The 19865-nt window shown below is 36.9% G+C and overlaps 1 protein-coding gene across 2 annotated transcripts in view; it reads right to left on the bottom strand.

The window, feature by feature from the left end:
* PDS5A (PDS5 cohesin associated factor A) overlaps nucleotides 1–19865 on the bottom strand; it is a 97706-nt gene that overhangs the window by 23333 nt on the left and 54508 nt on the right. For both annotated transcript variants that reach the window (XM_084900500.1, XM_084900501.1), the window contains exons 15-21: nucleotides 19098–19146; nucleotides 18539–18678; nucleotides 14312–14427; nucleotides 12493–12598; nucleotides 7461–7621; nucleotides 4191–4314; nucleotides 3187–3345 (exon numbers count right to left, since the gene is read on the bottom strand). In XM_084900500.1, the coding sequence (XP_084756626.1) occupies nucleotides 3187–3345; nucleotides 4191–4314; nucleotides 7461–7621; nucleotides 12493–12598; nucleotides 14312–14427; nucleotides 18539–18678; nucleotides 19098–19146 (855 nt within the window). The remainder of the gene's footprint in view (nucleotides 1–3186; nucleotides 3346–4190; nucleotides 4315–7460; nucleotides 7622–12492; nucleotides 12599–14311; nucleotides 14428–18538; nucleotides 18679–19097; nucleotides 19147–19865) is intronic.

Here is a 19865-nt window from a genome sequence, read left to right as displayed (position 1 = left end):
TTGAATAAATTTAATTTAAAAATTTTTTTAAAGTTCTGCTCATTAAATTTTTCATGCTGAACAATGCAGTGCTATAGGAAAGTCAACAAGAATAGTTTAGAAAAGAACAAAGTTGAAGAATTCAAACTTCCTGATTTTGAAGCTTACTAGAGATCTATAGTAATCAAGATAATGTGATTGGTACTGATGTAAGTATAGGCATTTAGGCCAATGAAATAATATAGAGAAACCAGAAAACCATCAAATATATATGTTTAACTGATTTTTTAAAGGGTGCTAAGATCAATTATTAAGGAAAGAAGAGTCTCTTCAACAAATGGCACTAGATATCCACAGGCAAAAGAATAAAGCTGAACTGTTACCACGTATCATATAAAATATGAACTTGAAATGGATCAAAGATCTAATTTAAGAACTAGAAAACTCTCAGGAAGATATAGGGGAAATCTTTATGATTTTGCATTTAGCAAATATCTGACAAAGGTTTAATATTCAGGTTATATAAAGAATTCTTACAGGAAAAGCAACCAATATAATACCTTAATAAAAAAATGAAAAAAAAAAAAAAAAAATATATATATATATATATATATATATATATATATATATATATATAAGAATTCTTACAACTCAACAATGAGAACAAACATCTCAATTAAAGGTGGGCAAAGGACTTTGAAAATCCAAAGAAAATATTTAAATGGCCAAAAAGTACATAAAAAAAATCCCCAACATCATTAGTCATTAGGGAAACCTAAATCAAAACCACAAGATAATGCTTCTTGTATGTCTATTATAAAAAAACACTCAGAAAAGAATAGTGTTGCAAAGATGTATTGGAATTGGAATCCTTGCTCATTGCTGGTGGGAATATAGAGCTACTGTGGGGAACAGTTTGGTGATCCCTCAAAAAGTTTCACATAGAATGACTATATGACTCAGGAATTCCACTTCTAGGTATATACCCCAAAGATCTGAAAACAGGGACTCAAATGTTCATATCAGCATTATTCATAATAATCAAAAGGTATAAAAAAATCCAAGTGTCTATCAACAGATGAATAAACAATATGTAGGCTACACACACACAATGGATTATTCTACCATAAAATGAAGTTCTGATTCATACTACAGTATAATACAACCTTGAAAGCATTATACTCTGAAATAAGCCAGACACGAAAGAACAAATACTATGATATTTGTCTGATAAGAGGTCTGTAGAAAAAGCAAATTCATAGAGCCAGCAAGTAGAACAGAGTTTACCAGTGGTTGGAGGCAATGGGAAGTTATTCGTTAGTGAATACAGTTTCCATCTGAGATAGTAAGTTCTGGAAGTAGATAGTAGTGATGTACACAACAATGTGGGTGCATATTTTAGCTGGTAGTTTAGGCCATTTGGGAAGAGTTACTTGGCTTTCCTGAGTATCTCACATGTACGTACCAGTATACAGGAGGTATATATATGATTAAACTTGTTTTATCTTTTAAAATGAATCAAAACAAAAACATCCAACAAAAATATTAAGAATATGGGTGAATATAGCATAGGCAAACTGTGCGCTTAATGGTAAAAATGGCAAAGTTTATTTTATGTATATTTTACCACACAAAAAAGCCATTTTAAATTAGGATCCATTAACAATTAAGTCATTATCTAAGAGGTGCCTTAAATTTCACATTTGTTGCCAGCTACATCTAGCAACAGTTCAAAAAACAGCACAAGAATGTGGAATAGGAATGAGACTTTGGCCATGCTCTTCCGTCCTTGTCTATTACATCCAAGGGGGAAGGGAAAAGAGGAGAGTGCACTGCCAAGTCTCTTCCTACCTAAGCTCAGAAATTGAGGACTTGAAGACCACTGGACCGTGTGGAAGTCAGCATGAACTGAAAGGCGCCCACAATGATCCAGCAGGTAAGACTGGTTTGTCTTTATTAAATAAATTAACTCTTTAGCCCTGGCCGGTTAGCTCAGTTGGTTAGGGTCTTATCCTCATATGCCAAGGTTGTGGGTGTGATCCTGGTCAGAGTACATACAAAAAGCAACCAGTAAGTATATAAATTAGAGCAACAAATCGATGTTTCTCTCTCCCCTCTTCCTCTAGCTCTAAAATCAATTAAATAACTTTTAAATTTAAGTACATTTAATAAAGTGGATATTTTTAAAAATTTTATTCATTTATTGTCTAAAGTTTTACATATGTCTCTTTTTTCCCTGATTGACACCTTCTCCCCTGACTAAAGTAGAGATTTTTTAAAAAATATATATTTTATTGATTTTGTACAGAGAGGGAGAGAGGGATAGAGAGTTAGAAACATCGATCAGCTGCCTCTTGCACACCCCCTACTGGAGATATGCCCACAACCAAGGTATTGTACATGCCCTTGACCGGAATCGAACCCGGGACCTTTCAGTCCCCAAGCTGACACTCTATCCATTGAGCCAAACCGATTTCGGCTAAAGTAGAGATTCTTAATCAGAGGTGTGTTTGGACTCCAACTGAGAGCTAATACATTAGTATGTGTGTGCATGTGCGAGCACACACACACACAATTCATTAATTAAAATATAACACATAAATATAGGGCCAAAGTGCAATGTAATTATATTTTAAAATGTTAGTTAAATTCAATTTCACTTTTTAACAATGTTTAATAAAACAAAATTCTGGCACTCAAATAAATTGTCCTTTGATTTATATTTTTTACATAATTTATTCATCTCATGTTCTCATTTTTTCTTTTTTTGAAAAAAATATAATTTTTATTGATTTAAGAGAGGAAGGGGGAGGGAGAGACAGAAGAAACATCAATGATGAGAGAGAACCACTGACCAGCTGCCTCCTGCACGCTGCCCACTGGGGGTAGGTTCTACAACATGGGCATGTGCCCTTGACCGGAATCGAACCTGGGACCCTTCAGTCCTCAGAACAATGCTCTATTCTGCTGAGTCAAACTATATAGTTAGGGCTCATTTTTTCTTTCTTAAAAGTTAATATCTAGTAATAGCTAAACAGCAGTAAGAATGTCATTTGGAAATTAAGTAAATAAATAAGGAGGGAAAGCATACAATAACTTAAAAAGAATTATAACTAAAGAAGCAGAAATGTTTACTCTATGATAAAGTTGTAGATAGATAACAGTCTTAATCTCAAGATTCTAAATTTAATTAAATGAGAAACTTACCCTGTCATTCATTAGCAGGTCTTTCACAATAAAATTTGCTACTACAGATTTCATTGGGGAAGCAAATTGATCTGGTGCTAACATAGAAATGTGGCCCAATGAAACTAATGGAGTTATAAGTTGTTCTGGTACATCAGCATTCAGACTCCTACTGAGTGGCTATAAAAATAAAAGTCAAAATTACCAGTTTGTTTTGTAAACAGCTAGACATTCTATGGAAAGAGCAAATGTTCCGAATTCCTCCTGAATTTATCATGCTCAAACAAATCTGTTCTAATTATATGATCAAAAGTAACTTCAGTCATATCAGATACTTTTCTCTTATTTTACCTACTAAAATTTAACAAGTCTGAAGAATGCAGAAAATAGGTAATAGAAAAAAATAAAGCACAATTAAAGGTAGGAGTGAAAACAAGAACATTTCTGTATCATCAGATCAGCATTATTTTTGAGCCATGTACAAGAATAATTTTGTTATGTTAGTGAATTTTTTATCCTGTGGAAACATTTTAAATGACTATGAATCATAAAAAACCAGACATCACTGGGTTCTGTTCATATTATATCCAATTTTATGGTAATAGGAATACCTTTCTAGTAATGGAATCAGGCCAAGAATCATATATAAGGAGAGGCCAACAGGACTAATTTTCAGGTAAGGGTATCAGGTACTTTTAACTCGGTGGTTCAAAGTCATTTAATAGTTTTTGAGGATTAAATGGATTACTGACCCAATTAAGTAAAATGTCCTAACACAAACATACAAACACCCTTCCATACATAGTATTTAAATATATAATCTGAATATATATATATATTTAAATATGTATTGCTGAATAAACAGAGAGAGATTCTGCTCCCATGCAATATTTTAGGGTGGGATAAAAACACACCTAAAAAAACAAAAACAAAAAACCAAAAAGACCCACAACAAACAAAAAACCTATCTTCACAGACTATAAAAATAAAAATCAATACAAAGATATCCTACATATTATATATACCTCAAAAATCTGTGCAAGCTGGACTTCTTTATTTGTGAATATGGCATGTATACAGTGAACAGCCTGTTTTGCTTGGTGTGGAGTACCTCTCTTTGCTTTCTGATGTAAAATAGGAATTAAAGTCCTGTAAAAGACAAAAACAGAAATTCAAAACAAAAGCCCATAAGCTACAAGTAGATGTTCTGGTTACCTTCTATGTTCTCTTCTATAACTATCTGGATATATACTGATAGAAAAGTCTGTCTTAAAAACTACCAGATTTATAGAAAGATCTAAAGTTCCTTCTCAGTTCCAAAGTATGATTCAAGGAATACCAGTAGCAAAAGATCAAATTTTATGAAAAAGCTGAAATTATCATATCAGTGAAAGAAAGTATGCAAGGTCACAGACATTGAGTACTTGATGCAAATTATGATTCTAAGTATTTTCATATGGATTAATCTTCAAATCAAAGAGGATTAATTATTACAGTCAATAAACAGGTGAAAAAAACCAGTGCACAAAAATATTATTTGAGCTTCTTAAGGTAACAGGGTTAGGAAACGGTAGAGTTGGGATTTGAAGATAAGCATTTCTGCTCTTAAAATCCCTATACTTAAAAAAAAAAAAAATTCTTTATTGATATCAGAGAGGAAGGAAGAGGTAGAGAAAGATAGAAACATCAATGATGGGAGAGAATCATTGATTGGCTGCCTCCTGCACGCCCCACACTGGGGATCAAGCCTACAACCCAGGCATGTGCCTTTGGCCAGAATTGAACCTGGGACCCTTAAGTCCGCAGGCCGACGCTCTGTCCACTGAGTCAAAAAGTATAGGGTCAAAAATCCCTAACCTCCATATTGACAATGAAAATCAAAATTAAGAAATCTTTTTTATAGGACAATGTGGAAATACATATTAGTCTTAAAGTATTGAATGTTGATGATATGGAAAACAAGTGGAATGAAGAAGCATGTTTGTATCAACCTATAAAAAATAGACATACATGTCAAGTAGACAGACAAAACATTTCATAAAAAATGTTAAGTGACTTATTCTTTGTATTTTTTAAAGTTTCAGGTTTTTACAATGAACATTTACAATATAATGTTCTAATTAGAACAAAGTATTTTTCTAACTAAAAAATCTATAAGGAAAAATAAAAATTTAAGGAAAGATACTTGTCGTAATTAAATGTAATGCAATTATCCTATTTTATAGATTATAAGATCAGTGGTGACAAAGGGTCCTCTTATGGTAATGGAAAGCTAGATTCAACAACAAAATGGGAACATATGCTAGTCACTATAGGTCTGATTTGATCTGAATATGTCATATTTTTCTCTCCATGCAAGTTTGGAAGAGGGATTTCTATGCCCAAAGAGCCTCTTTGATAGAGTAATGCTTAAGTCTTTTCCTTCACAAAATAATTTAGCAGAGTAACAATTCCTGTAAATAATACAGCAAAGGAAGATGCGTTGTTCCAATTGTTGTTAAATGCATTATTAATTCTTCTTAGCCTCATGAAATGATGATACATAAGTCAACTTTTTTTTTAATAAGTGTATTCGTTTTTTTTGTGTGTGTGTATGTGTGTGTGTGTGTGTTTTGTTTTTTTGTTTTTTTTAAAAAATATTTCACTGAGTTTTCACAGAGAGGAAGGGAGAGGGATAGAGAGCTAGAAACATCGATGAAAGAGATACATCGACCAGCTCCCGCTTGCACACTCCCTACTGGGGATGTGCCCGCAACCAATGTACATGCCCTTGACCAGAATCAAACCTGGGACCCCTCAATCCACAGGCTGACACAGTAACCACTGAGCCAAACCGGTTTCGGCACATAAGTCAACTTGAACCTTTCTTTGTTGCTTCCTAGTGTGCTATAATTCTATGATGCATCAGGGTTGTTACTGAGGTCTACAGTTTTGTGCTTTTCTGCTTTTCAGTGACTCTCTCCTTCCTTCCCCATTAGTCTTTTAGAAAAAAAGAAAAGAAAAAAAAAGGTTGTATTTCTTGTGTCCAAAGTTAACTATTCCAGCCACACCTGATTTTTCCACTGCTTCCTTTGGGATAGAATTCCCTCATAACTAATCCTTTATCTTAAAATATATATAGAGAGATTTTTCTACTTTCATAAACACATGAGAACTTTATCCTACAGCTGATACTTGGCCCTTGCTCTATTTTCTTCATAAAGAGTATTATCTCCAAACTATAAACTCCTTCTTAAGAGCAGTGATTGACTGTGGTAGTTCTTTCCTATTAGCACCAGTATAGCACTGACAATAAAGAAAATGTACAATGAAAATTTAATTATTTCTCAAATTTAACCATAAGCTCACAAATTTAATAAAAACTTTAGGAGTCATGAGGCTTCTTGTTCTGATTACTCTGTAAGGAGAAACCGGTTTGACTGGATATAAACTATCTGCATATACTCTGAACATGTGATTCAATAGCTATCAGTAATAGTATTCTTCCAAAATTTATCTCCCAAATCTTATGTCCAAATATAGTCTCAGCACAATTCTGATCCTAAGAAACCTCTTTAAGATACCAAAGTGAAACAAAATGTGTCATTCTTTTTAAAATATATATATATTTCTATTGATTTCAGAGAGGAAGAGAGAGATAGAAACATCAATGATGACAGAGAATCATTGATCAGCTGCCTCCTGCACACCCCACACTAGGAATCGAGCCCACAACCCAGGCATGTGCCCTTGGCCAGAACTGAACCCAGGACCCATCATTCCGCAGGCCAATGCTCTATCCACTAAGCCAAACCAGCTAGGGCTGTACGTTATTCTTATGAGAAGGGAGGTAATCCAGAGGGAGAGATAAAAACAATAAAAAGCACCGCTGTCAAAAACCATGCAACTAAGAAATATTTTATTAAGCTCACTACTTTATTATCCCATTCTGTGATGGGATATGAAGGTAGTAATTTTGAATTTATAACCAGTTGGAGAGAAAAAGATGAACATACATAGGTTAGGAAAATATATTAACCACAAATTCTAAATTCTGTGATAACTCTTGATGATTAATATTAGTATTTTAAAATCATATTGTTATAAACTAAGTTTCAGTTCTTCCTCTACCTATATCTTAATGGTAGGGGAGAAATGAGTCAGAGAAAAGATGAAACAAAGAACACAGAGAAGTAGTTTCTAAATACAAGTTGTCTTTCCTCTCACCTGTCTTCTTATGTGAAAGGAAAACAAAGATCCTATGGCTCCCACACTTAGAAGCTTCTTGTGTTTACCAGGAGAAAAAATATACTCACGATCGTATCTGGGGTAGGTCTGTTTCTATTTTGTGGCCCGTATTTCTAAATATTTGTATAGCAGCTTCGGCTACTTTGTCATCTTCCATTCGGAGGCACTGTAACAGGGACTCATATGTCTCTGAAGAGTGGAACGAGGTAGGATGTGTGAAAGACAGAACCTGGAGGAACAGATATAGCTTTAGAAATATAGACAATGATTTTAATCCATTAAAAGAAGATAACTATAAATATAATTTAATATTATGGGCTGCACAAGCTGGCTACACAGAATTAGGATTTATATCTAGTAGTTAGGCATGGCTTATAAGACACTGACAGAAATATTGCAAAGTAGATTCCTTAAGACAGCTGATAACTGGCGCTTGCCCTATTTTCTTCTTATCTTAGAGTCTAGTCTGATACTGGGAATGTAGAAAATGTGGCTCCTCTTTCATAGGGTATGATGTTATGATGTGAACAAAATGCTAATGAAGAGCTTTTTTATTCAAAATATATTTTATTGATTTCTTACAGAGAGGAAGAGAGAGGGATAGAGAGTTAAAAACATCAATCAGTTGCCTCCTGCACACTCCCTACTGGGTATGTGCCCTCAACCAAGATACATGCTCTTGACCAGAATTGAACCTGGGACCCTTGAGTCTGCAGGCCAACGCTCTATCCACTGAGCCTAAACCAGTTAGGGCACCAAGAGCTATATTTCATGGCAAAAGATACTCTATAAGAAAATATTTTTTATTTTAAAAAAATATATTTTATTGATTTTTTACAGAGAGGAAGAGAGAAGGATAGAGAGTTAGAAACATCAATGAAAGAGAAACATCAATCAGCTGCCTCTTGCACACCCTCTACATGCCCTTGACTGGAATCGAATCCGGGGACCCTTCAGTCCGCAGGCCGAAGCTCTATCCACTGAGCAAATATTTTAAGTGAAATCCATCACAAAAAGTTCACTCATCACAACTATAAACAAGCCATTATTGATCATCCACAGGTCGATGCTCTATCCACTGAGTCTAACCAGCTTAGGTGATCATTGATGACTTTTAATCATGACTACAAACATATAATTATTCCCTATTTATTAATACCTAACTTCCAGCCTATCCTTAAGGACTTTACAGCAAGTTAGACATGTCTACAAAGTTACATGTTATGGAAACAATTTAGTTAGTATAATATTGGAAACTAGAGGCCCAGTGTATGAAATTTGTGCATGGGGTGTGTATGTGCCTCAGCCCAGCCTTCAACCTCTCCAATCTGGGACAGCCCTCTCACAATGCAGGACTACTGGATCCCAACTGCTAGCCTGCCTGCCTGCCCCTAACCGCTTCTTCCTGCCAGCCTGATCACCACCTATCCATGCCCCTACCAGCCTGACTGATGCCTAACTGCTCCCCTGCCAGTCCAATTACCCTAACTGCTCTCCCCTGCAGGCCTGGTTGCCCCCAAATGACCTCCCTTGCAGGCCTGGCCTCTCCCAACTGCCCTCCTCTACCAGCCATCTTGTGAGTTGGAATAACAGTCAATTTGCATATTACTCTTTTATTAGATAGGATAAGTGTTAAAGTTGAGAGGCAGGAAAATGGGGGAATGGAGTATATAGTCTTAGTAAGTTATACAATAATCATTTATTTAATGGGCAATAAAGTGGAGAGATTGTCTATTTGATGTGGTTTACAGTGATAATATTTAGTTATGAGCTTTTAATAACTCATAGACAAATGAAGAATCAAATTTGAAAAATCAAATCAGCTGACACCGGTTTGGCTCAGTGGGTAGAGCGTCGGCCTGCGGACTGGAGGGTCCCAGGTTCGATTCCGGTCAAGGGCATGTACATTGGTTGCGGGCACATCCCCAGTAGGGGGTGTGCAGGAGGCAGCTGATCGATGATTCTCTCTCATCGATGTTTCTAACTCTCTGTCCCTCTCTCCTCCTCTCTTAAAAAAATCAATAAAATATATTTAAAAAAAGAAAAATCAAATCAAACAATCTATGTTCTAATGTCTTTGGTTTTCTCTTCTCCCCTTAATTTGGATGTTATCTTTGGTCATCCTCCCAGGTTGGTTTGATTCCTGGTCAAGGCACATGCCCAAATTGTGGGTGTAGGAGGCAGCTGAGCAATGTTTTGCTCTCACCTTGATGTTTCTCTCTCTCCTTTCCCCTCTCTCTATAAAAAAAGTCAATTAAAAAAAAATAAAACACATCTATCTTATAGGGATCATTAGGACTCTAACCTTGATTTTGCTCTTAAAACTATTTAAAAAAATATAACCGTATTATAAAAAGTATAATTAAAACAAATTTTCATGAAGCAGCATATCAATTCTTTCCATGATATAATATTTAAGACCATTCCAATACAACCTTCCTTCTTTTTTAATTTTTCACCCAAGGATCTTTTCCCATTGATTTTTAGGGAGAGAGGAAGGAGAGAGGGAAAAAGAAACATCAATATGAGAGAAACACATCAATTGGTTGCCTCCTGCACAAACCCCAACAGGGCCTGGGCCAGGGAGAAGTCTGCAACCAAGGTACATGCCCTTGACCATAATTGAACCTGGGACCTTTTGGTCCACAGGCCGACATTCTCTCCACTGAGCCAAACTGGCGAAGGCACAGCCCTCTTTTCTAATGTCCATCAATTGCACTGATTTGTATCTTTTCCCTTAGGTTACATGTTGTAGTGGTCTAAATGTTTCATTGACTTCAATTTCTTCTCTTTACTCCATCCAATAAAAGCTCTATCATATGTTGATATCATATTAAAAGCAAGGTTAAAATTCCCAATAAGCCCAACTGGTGTGTCTCAGTGGTTGAGCATCATCAACCTATGAACCAAGAGGTCATGGTTCAATTCCTAGTTAGGGCACATGCCCAAGTTGTGGGCTCAATCCCAGTGTGGGGCATGCAGGAGGCAGCTGATCAATGATGGTTCTAACTCATCACTGAAGTTTCCATTTCTCTTTCCCTCTCCCTTCCTCCCTGAAATCAATAAATATATATATTAAAATTAAAAAAAAAAAGAACAACAAAACCAAGGAAGAAAAAAGCCCTGATAACATCTTTCTGCATCAATGGCACTCCAAAATCTAGAACCAACCTTGTCTTCCATTACACCCCAAAGCAATCCTTTTCTCTAGTCAGGTTAGAGTCCTAATGATCCCTAAAATATGCCAAAAATTATTCTCTTTGATGATGATGTTTTTTCCTAGATTAAGTCATATCTTTTCTACTAAGTCTTGCCTGACCTTACTAATTGGCTCGATTCTCTGAAGATTTTGGCATCTATTATAATTACCGATTGTTTAAAAATTCCCTGATCAGACATATGTTGTCATATAATATTCCCATGAGCAAATCTACTCCAGATGCAGGTTCTTTAAAAGGTACTACATCATTTAACATATACTAGTACTGTTATAAGCACAGTAGACATGCAAATGATCCATTGATGGGTTGCCTCCTGCATGCACCCTAACCAGGGCCAGGGATTGAGCCTGCAACTGAGGTATGTCCCTTGACTAGAATTGAAACCATGGCCCTTCAGTCCACAGACTAATGCTCTAACCACTGAGTCTAGAGCTCAAAAATGTTATTTTATAATGTAAAACAATTACATTATTATAAATGTAAAAAATAATCCTATTTAACAGAGAGGGAATATGCTAATTGACCACCACACCCTCGCAAAATGGTGGCACTCACAGCCAATAAAGAGGAATATGCTAGTTGACTGCCACACTCTTACAAGATGGCGGTGGCCAAGTTCCCTCAGGCCCGCCTCATACAGCTGGAGTCCCCTAGTCTCCTCAGTCCTGTAGGGGAAGGAAGTTGGGGGCAATTGTGCTGGCAGGGGAGGGGCAATTGGGGACTATCATGCTGGCAGACAGAAGTGGGTTATGGGTAATCAGGCAGGCTGACAGGCAAGTTGTTAGGAGCCAGCAGTCCCAAATTGTGAAAGGATCTTGAGATTGGAGAGGGTACAGGCTGGGCTGAGGACCACCGTCCCACACACACAAATTTTGTGCACTGAGCCTCTAGTCTTATATAATAAATAGGTAATATGCAAATTAACGCTTACAAAATGGCTACCTACGACCAGGCTGACAGAGGGTTTAGTGAAGGATGACCAAATGACTTAACAAGCAGACTGCATGGGTGACCAGGCTGGCAGGGGGGTTAGTGAGAGATGACCAAACAACTGAACAGCAGGCTGCATGGAGTGGCCAGGCTGGTGGGGGGGCCCATGAAGGGTAACCAGGCTGGTGGGGGGAGGGGTAAAAGGGGGTAGCTGTTGGGGGCTAACAGGCCAGCAGGGGGTGGGGGGCAGCTGGGGGTGACCAGGACAGCAGGGGGGCAGTAAGAAGTGACCAGGTCAGTGAGGGGAGTAGGGCAGTGAGAGGTGACCAGGCCGGTAGCGAGGGATAGTTAAGGGCGACCAGGCAGGTAGGTGAATGATTAGGAGCCAGCGGTCCAGGATTGTGAGAGGGATGTCTGGCAGTCAAACATCCCCTAAAGGGTCCGGGATTGGAGAGGGTGCAGGCTGGGCTGAGGGGACACCTCCCCAGCTCCATGCATGAATTTCATGCACCAGGCCTCTAGAATTTTTATAGAATATGATCACTACAAAAAGTTTAAATCTTTTGAATAGTTTCTAATGAAATACGGCCTAACTCTAGCATATCCTTAATAAAATTCAAATTTTGATTCTTTGTGGAATTTAATGAATAATATAAACCTATGAACAAAATGGAACTAGAAGCATGGACACATGGAACAGACAGGAGAGAGCCAGAAGGGAGGTAGGTGGGAGTGTCTGGATAAAGAAGTTGAAGGGATTAGCTAAAGAACATATACATGCATATCCCATGGACATGGAAAATAGTGTGGCGAAGGTTAAAAGAGGGGCAGATAGGGATAGGTAGAGGTGGGCAAAGGGGGGGATCTGTAATAATGTCAACATAAAAAGTTTTTAATAAAAAAAATAGTGATTACTGAAATTCTGAAGACAAAATTGTTTCAAAAATACCTTAAGAAGTTCAAGTCCTGAACGAATAGCTGTATCTGGACTTACACCCTCCTCTTCATCATCTGCCGTCCCCTCTATTGATTTGTTCATCAGTTTTACCAGTGCACTATTAATACAAGAAAATCTAAATTAGTAATACCATAGAATACAACTTATCCACTAGAAAAATACTAGTAATTAGTGCAAGGGGAAAGTACTCACAAAAGCATAACAGGAAATCATTAGAAACTGAAATGTAGGAAATTATGGGAGTAGTTAATGAAAAACAGCTATCAGTTATGCCAGGGTCCTTACTTTTGTTTTGTTTTGTTTTGTTAATTCTCACCTGAGGATATGTTTTTCCCATTGATTTTCAGAAGTGGAAAGGGAGGGGGAGAAACAAAGAGATAGAAACATCAATGAGAGAGACACATTGAATGGTTGCCTTCTGCCTGAGCTTGGGCTGGGGATCAAGCCTGCAAACGAGATACCCGCCTTTGACTGGAATTGAACCTGTGACCCTTCAGTCCTCTGGCCAAAGCTCTAACCACTAAGCAAAACCAGTCAGGGACAGGCTCCTTACTTTTTATATGTTATCGCTAAATCTCACAATCATCCAAAGTAGATATTACACCCACACTAAGGTAAAAAATAAGTTAAAAACTCAGATAAATTAGAGGGCTTTTTCCAAAGTCACAAAGCAATATTAAACAGGTTTTGAAACCAGAGTAGTCTGATGGTAATCTTGTGCTCTTTTCAAAACATTATTCTGTTTTTACATACCTTAAGTGAATAGTGATATAATACATAATAAAGAATATCATGTAATCATTAAAATGGTTAAAAACAAAACAAAACAACCAAAGATAACTCTGGCCAATTGGCTCAGTTGGTTGGAGTATTGTCTTATATACCAAATGATTGTGAATTGGATTCTTGGTCAGGGCGAATATAGGAGGCAACCAATCAATGTTTTTCTCCCCTGCAATATTCTCTCTCTCTCCCTCTCCCTCCCTCCCTCCCTCTCTCTCTCTCTCTCTCTCAAAAACAGTAAAAATATAAACTTGGTGAAGACTAAAAAATAGTGTCTCTGACTTCAAGTTTTGTCCTCCCAGAAACTTCTAAAGATTTCTTTGTTGTTGTTGATTTTATCTGCTTAAATATATAGAAGTTACCGATGTTTATATAGTAAAATCTGTGATTCTTTTGTATTTTGGCTTTTGGTGCTGTAAGATTTCATTCTTGCCAAAACCGGTTTGGCGCAGTGGATAGAGCGTCGGCCTCCGGACTGAAAGGTCCCGGGTTCGATTCTGGTCAAGGGCATGTACCTTGGTTGCGGGCACATCCCCAGTAGGGAGTGTGCAAGAGGCAACTGATCGATGATTCTCTCTCATCGATGTTTCTAACTCTCTATCCCTCTCCCTTCCTCTCTGTGAATAATCAAAAAAAAAAAAAAAAAAAAAAAAAAAAATATATATATATATATATATATATATATATATAAAGATTTCATTCTTTACATTAAAAAAAGAAAACTCAAAGACTGATTGACAGTCTAGATTTAAATTTTCTTCTCTCTTCTTATGTTCTAGGTTTTATTTAATGAGCACATATAAACTAAATATAAACACCCGAACTGTTAAAAAATAAAAAAGCATTGTAGTAGGCCAAAGACTGGAAAATAAACAGGTCCTTCTTTCAACCTGAATGATATTCTTTATGCTTCCATTAGAAAGGTATAAGGGAACATTTTCAGGTCTACTTAGGAACCAAGAATTTAAATTTACAACACTAGTTTCAGATTACATTTTATTTTGAATAAGTATATTTCCTAGCTTACCTTATGGCTTCAGAATCAATATGCACAGGTGCAATTCTTTCCAATAGAAATTTAACCATCTCTAAAAAAGGATTTGTTGGCTGTTTAGGATTTGCAAGTTTCCGAGCTATTTCTCTCTAAAAAAGCAAAGAGTTTTATTGTAAGTATGATTCATTTTCATGTTTTTCAAAATAAATATGATTATAGGCATCAAAACATTTAAAGATTCAAAACCAGAAGGCGTAAAGTAAAACACACACACACACACACACACACACACACACACACACTTCTGCTTTAGACTCTGACTGAAATTACATACTTCTTAGGCAACCTCTGCAAAATCTGAACTGTGGAGAACAAAATGGAAATAATATGGTGTGATTTATGACTTTGTCTCAGATTTCTCCCATAAAATTTTTGTTTAATAAACAATTTTTTAATGCTTTACTTTTGAAAAAATAAAACAAAACAATGTACACTTTCATAGATAAGTTTTTGGTTTATTTCATAATTTGACAATAATGTGTTTTAGGTCAGTAATTTGTTTTTTTAAGAAGAGAAAGATTCATAAGTGTATAAAGATTTTCAGTTTTTGATAAACAGAGCTGATTTGAAGATAGTTGCAATACATCAAATAGAAAATACAAAAAAAAAAAAAAAAAAAGACATTGCTGTAAATGTCTAAATATATCATTTAATGATTATAGAGAATTAACAACCTAAAGACAAGATCAAAGTTATAACGTATGAGCACTGGAAAAAGAAATCTATTCTAATGACAAGGCTTTTAATTGAGCATCTGAATAGTAATTGTAAATTTTAGTTGAGAAGATAAGCACATTAAGTGCGTTCGAACTATAAAGCATTAACTCTATAAGCTTATTCTAAATGTAGAGCTCTTTTAAGATTATAGTTGACATACAATAATAATTAGATTCAGGTGTACAACACAGTGATTTGACTTTCATATACCTTAAGAAATGATCACCATGAATCTAGTAATCATCTGTATAGTCATTGGGATATTATTGATTGTATTCCCTATGATGTACTTTACATCCACATTATTTATAAGTTTGTATCTCACAATTCCTTTACTTTTTTGCCCATTTACGCACCAACCCAACTTTGTGGCAACTATCAGTTTCTTCTCTATATCTATGAAACTACTTTGTTTTATTTGTTAATTTGTTTACTTTTTTATTTTCTGTGCCAGAGGCCCAGTGCACAAAATTCATGCATTTGGGGTGTAGGGTAGGTAGCCTTCAGTCTGGCCTATGCCCTCTCTTAGTCCGGAAGCCCTCAGGGGATGTAAGCCCAGCTTCTGGCTGAGCAGCACTCCCCCAGTGGGAGTTAACTGACCACCAGGGGACAGCTCCAGTATTGAATATCTGGCCCCTGGTGGTCAGTGTGAGTCACAATGAACAGTTAATTTGCATATTAGCCTTTTTATTATATAGGACTAGAAGTCCGGTGCATGAAATTAATGCATGGGGTTGGAAAAGTCCCTCAGCCCAGCCTGCACCTTCCCCAATCCGGGACTCCTTGGGGGATGTCCGACTTCTGACATCCCTCTCACAATCCAGGACCACTGGCTCCTAACTGCTCACCTTCCTACTTAATCACTCTGCCTGCCTGCCTGATTGCCCTAACTGCACTCCCCTGCCTGCTTAATCACCATAACTGCTCTCCCGTGGCCTGATCACCCCTAACTGCCTATGCCTCAGCCCCAACACTGTGGCTTTGTCTAGATTCTAGAAGGTCGTCTGGAAGATGTACAGTCTATTATAATTAGTATATTACTCTTTTATTAGTATAGATATAAGTGAAACAATACAGGTTTGTCTTTTTCTTACTTATTCCACTTAGCATCCATGTTGTCACAAAGGGCATGATTTCATTCTTTTTCATGACTGAGCAATATTCCACTGTGTGTATAACTTTCTTTATCCATTCATCTATCAATGGACAACTAGGTTGCTTCCATATAATCATGGTTATATAAAATATAACTATGTATATAAACAATAATACTAGAAATAATTATTGGTCATTTTATTTTATTTATTTAAAAAAATGTATATTTATTGATTTTTTTATAGAGAAGGGAGAGGGATAGAGTTAGAAACATCGATGAGAGAAACATCGAACAGCTGCCTCCTGCACACCCCCTACCAAGGATGTGCCCGCAACCAATGTACATGTCCTTGATCAGAATCGAACTTGGGCCGAAGCCGGTTTGGCTCAGTGGTAGAGCATCCGTCTGCGGACTGAAAGGTCCCAGGTTCGATTCTGGTCAGGGGCATGTACATTGGTTGCGGGCACATCCCCGGTGGGGCGTGTGCAAGAGGCAGCTGGTCGATGTTTCTCTCTCATCAATGTTTCTAACTATCTCTCTCCCTTCCTCTCTGTAAAAAATCAATAAAATATATTAAAAAAAAAAAAAAAAGAATCGAACTTGGGACCCTTCAGTCCCCAGACCAACACTCTATCCACTGAGCCAAACCAGTTTTGGCTATTGGTCATTTTAGATCCACTTAAGATATCCTGTAACCCTAGATTGAATAAAAAAAAAACACCTACTCCATGTTCTCAAACAACTTTGTAAACATATATTATAGTTCTTACACCTTATTCCATATTTATCCCATCCTTATTTTTTTTAGAACAAAGTTAGACATAAATTCCTAAATTTTTCTTTCTCCTTTTCCTCTCTTAAGGATTGGTCCCATACATAGTAGTTGCTATCAATGTGCAATACCATAGAAATACAATTTACTTAAATCCTAAAGGGTAGTAGGGGTATATCCTTTCTAATAAAGAGAGAATATACTAATTGACTGTCATGCTGTTTCAAAGATGGCGACACCCACAGCCAACAAGGAGAGAATATGCTGACTGCCATGCCCTCAAAGATGGCGACACCCACAGCCACAAGATGAGACACCCAGTCCCCTCAGTTCCACTGGGACACCTGCCTCCGGAGACCCCCAGCTCCCCCAGCCACCTGAGGCTCAGGTAACCAGGACTGGCTGAGGCTTGTGCTGCTGGCAGGGGCAGCAGCAGAGGTGAGATGGAGTTGCTTTCCACCCCTGACAGCATTATTTTGCCAAGAGATTATCCTATATAATAAAAAGGTATTATGCAAATTGACCACCATACCCTCACAAAGATGGCTGCCTACTACCAGGCCGCCAGGGGGGGGTTAGTGAGGGACAACCAAAGAACTGAACAGCAGGCTGCATGGGGTGACCAGGATGGTGGGGGAGGGGAGTGCAGTTGGGGTTGACCAGACCAGCGGTTGGGGGGCAGACAGTTAGGTGCAACCAGAAGTTGGTTGCCCCTAACTGCCTAAACCAGAGAAGTTGGACATCCCCCTAGGGGTTCCAGATTGGAGAGGGTACAGGCAGGGCTGAGGGGACCTGCCCCTGTGCACCAATTTTGTGCACTGGGCCTCTAGGGTGTGTGTGTGTGTGTGTGTATAAAACAAATCTAACAACCCTATAAAAAAGTTAAAATTTACAGATGAGGCCAAAACCAGTTTGGCTCAGTGGATAGAGCATCGGTATGAGGACTGAAGAGTCCCATGTTCAATCTGGTCAAGGGCATATTCCTTGGTTGAGGGCACATCCCCAGTGGGGCTTGTGCAGGAGGCAGCTGGTCAATGTTTCTTTCTCATCAATGTTTCTAGCTCTGTATCCTTTTCCTTTCTGCTCTGTAAAAAATTAATAAAATATCTATTTTTTTAAAAAAATTTACAGATGAGAAAAATGAGGCTCACCTGGCCAGCATCTCTCATAAAATACTAAATAAATGAATGAATAAAGTTTTCAATGATACTGATTTTCTATAAAATAGAGTCCAAGAATAGAATGAAGACAGAAGCTTAAATAGGAATTACCTTATCTATAAATACATATGAAGCAAGGTAACTATTGCTGATTTCTTGACAAGGTATCTCCTTGCTATTATATGGTAGAAGAAAATGTATGCACAAACAAGCATTTAGAAAATTCTTATTTACTTAATGCCTACTAAATACAAAGCATTTTATCTTGCTCACTTCCTAGGACTAATCTCCCTGGCTTAGTTCTCTAGTGTTTTTCCTGGAATTTGGCTGAGGAGTGGTAAGTGAAGAGAACTAAGCTGACCACAGATATATTTCCTAGGTAATTCAGAGCTCACAACAATGGTAAACACACACAACTAAAATAAACAAAGTTTATAAAAGTATAATTTACTAACCACACAAACATCTGCCTGTTTACATGAACAGGTTGGGCTGATTAATAACTCCAACTGAGACCGCAGTTTCTCATCATCACCGAGAACCTGGTTAAATTTCTTCACAAAATCTTGTGCTTTCCCAGGGTCAGGCAAATTCTCTACAAAATTAAAAGAATATCAATAATACATTTAAAAAAAACCCTACTCTATTAAGCTAAAAGTTGTCTTAAAAATAATGCTGAGTGCCCTCAGGTATGGCTCAGTGGTTGAGCATCAACCCAGGAACCAAATGGTTCCATTCCTGGTCAGGGCACATTCCCAGGTTTCAGGCTCGATACTTAGTAGGGGGCATGCCGGAGGCAACCAATTGATGAAGTTTCTCTCTCATCAATGTTTCTATATTTCTATGCCTCCATCTCTTGAGCCAGCAAGAGAATATCAGTCTAACTGGTACTTCAAAATAAAAGTACTAAGGACTTAAAGGATAATTTTTCCTTATTTAAATTGATAGTCCCACTGGGTAAATTGTCTGTTTTGATGTTTTTTATATATCTACAAAGTGAATAAACATACTCACTTGCTATGGTCATCAGTTTTCCAAACATGGCAGAACAGTTAGTCTCTGACTGAAATTTAAAACAAAAACAAAAGACGTGATATGTGCTATTAAATTTCTGAAAGAAAATCTATGCTTAGGGTTGTATTTTTTAAGTTAAAAGTATTACATATGTAGTATTATCATATCTACACCCTAAGTTGATAATAAAAAATTGTGTACTAGCAACAATTATTAAGTTAGGACAAATAGAAAGGTGATGTCAGTAGGAACACGTATTTAAAAATCTAGAGTATATAATTTTCATAGGGAAATTATCCTGCCAGAAGTTTGAACAGGATAACTTTGATATAAAGCAATTACATGGAAATTACTATGAAACCATACACCAAAGAAAATTAATAATGTGAAGATTAGAAATGTTTTCCTCCTGAATAGAATTCTATTAGCTTTTATGTGGCCTATTACTTAAATAACATCAGAAAACCCCCTCCCCTCTAAAATGTGTCTCTTTCCTGGATTACAAAAAAGATGACTTAAATTTGTATGAAACTTGAGTAATTTGGATCAGAAATTGGTAAACTATGGTTCCATGGGTCACCTGTTTTTGTTAAAAAGTTTTGCTGGAACACAATCATGACCATTTATTTACATATTGCATATTTACTTATTTACATTTTACATATTGCATAGAACTGTTTTTGTACTACAAAGGGAGAGTTGAGAGTTCACCACCGAGTGAATAGTTGGCAAAGTCCAAATTAATAACATGTATTCTAGCCTGGCTAG

The sequence above is a fragment of the Pipistrellus hanaki genome (genome assembly GCF_964339955.1).
Source record: "Pipistrellus hanaki genome assembly, chromosome: 1".
In the NCBI taxonomy this organism is placed as follows: Eukaryota; Metazoa; Chordata; class Mammalia; order Chiroptera; family Vespertilionidae; genus Pipistrellus; species Pipistrellus hanaki.
This window is presented reverse-complemented; position numbering and strand designations above follow the sequence as displayed.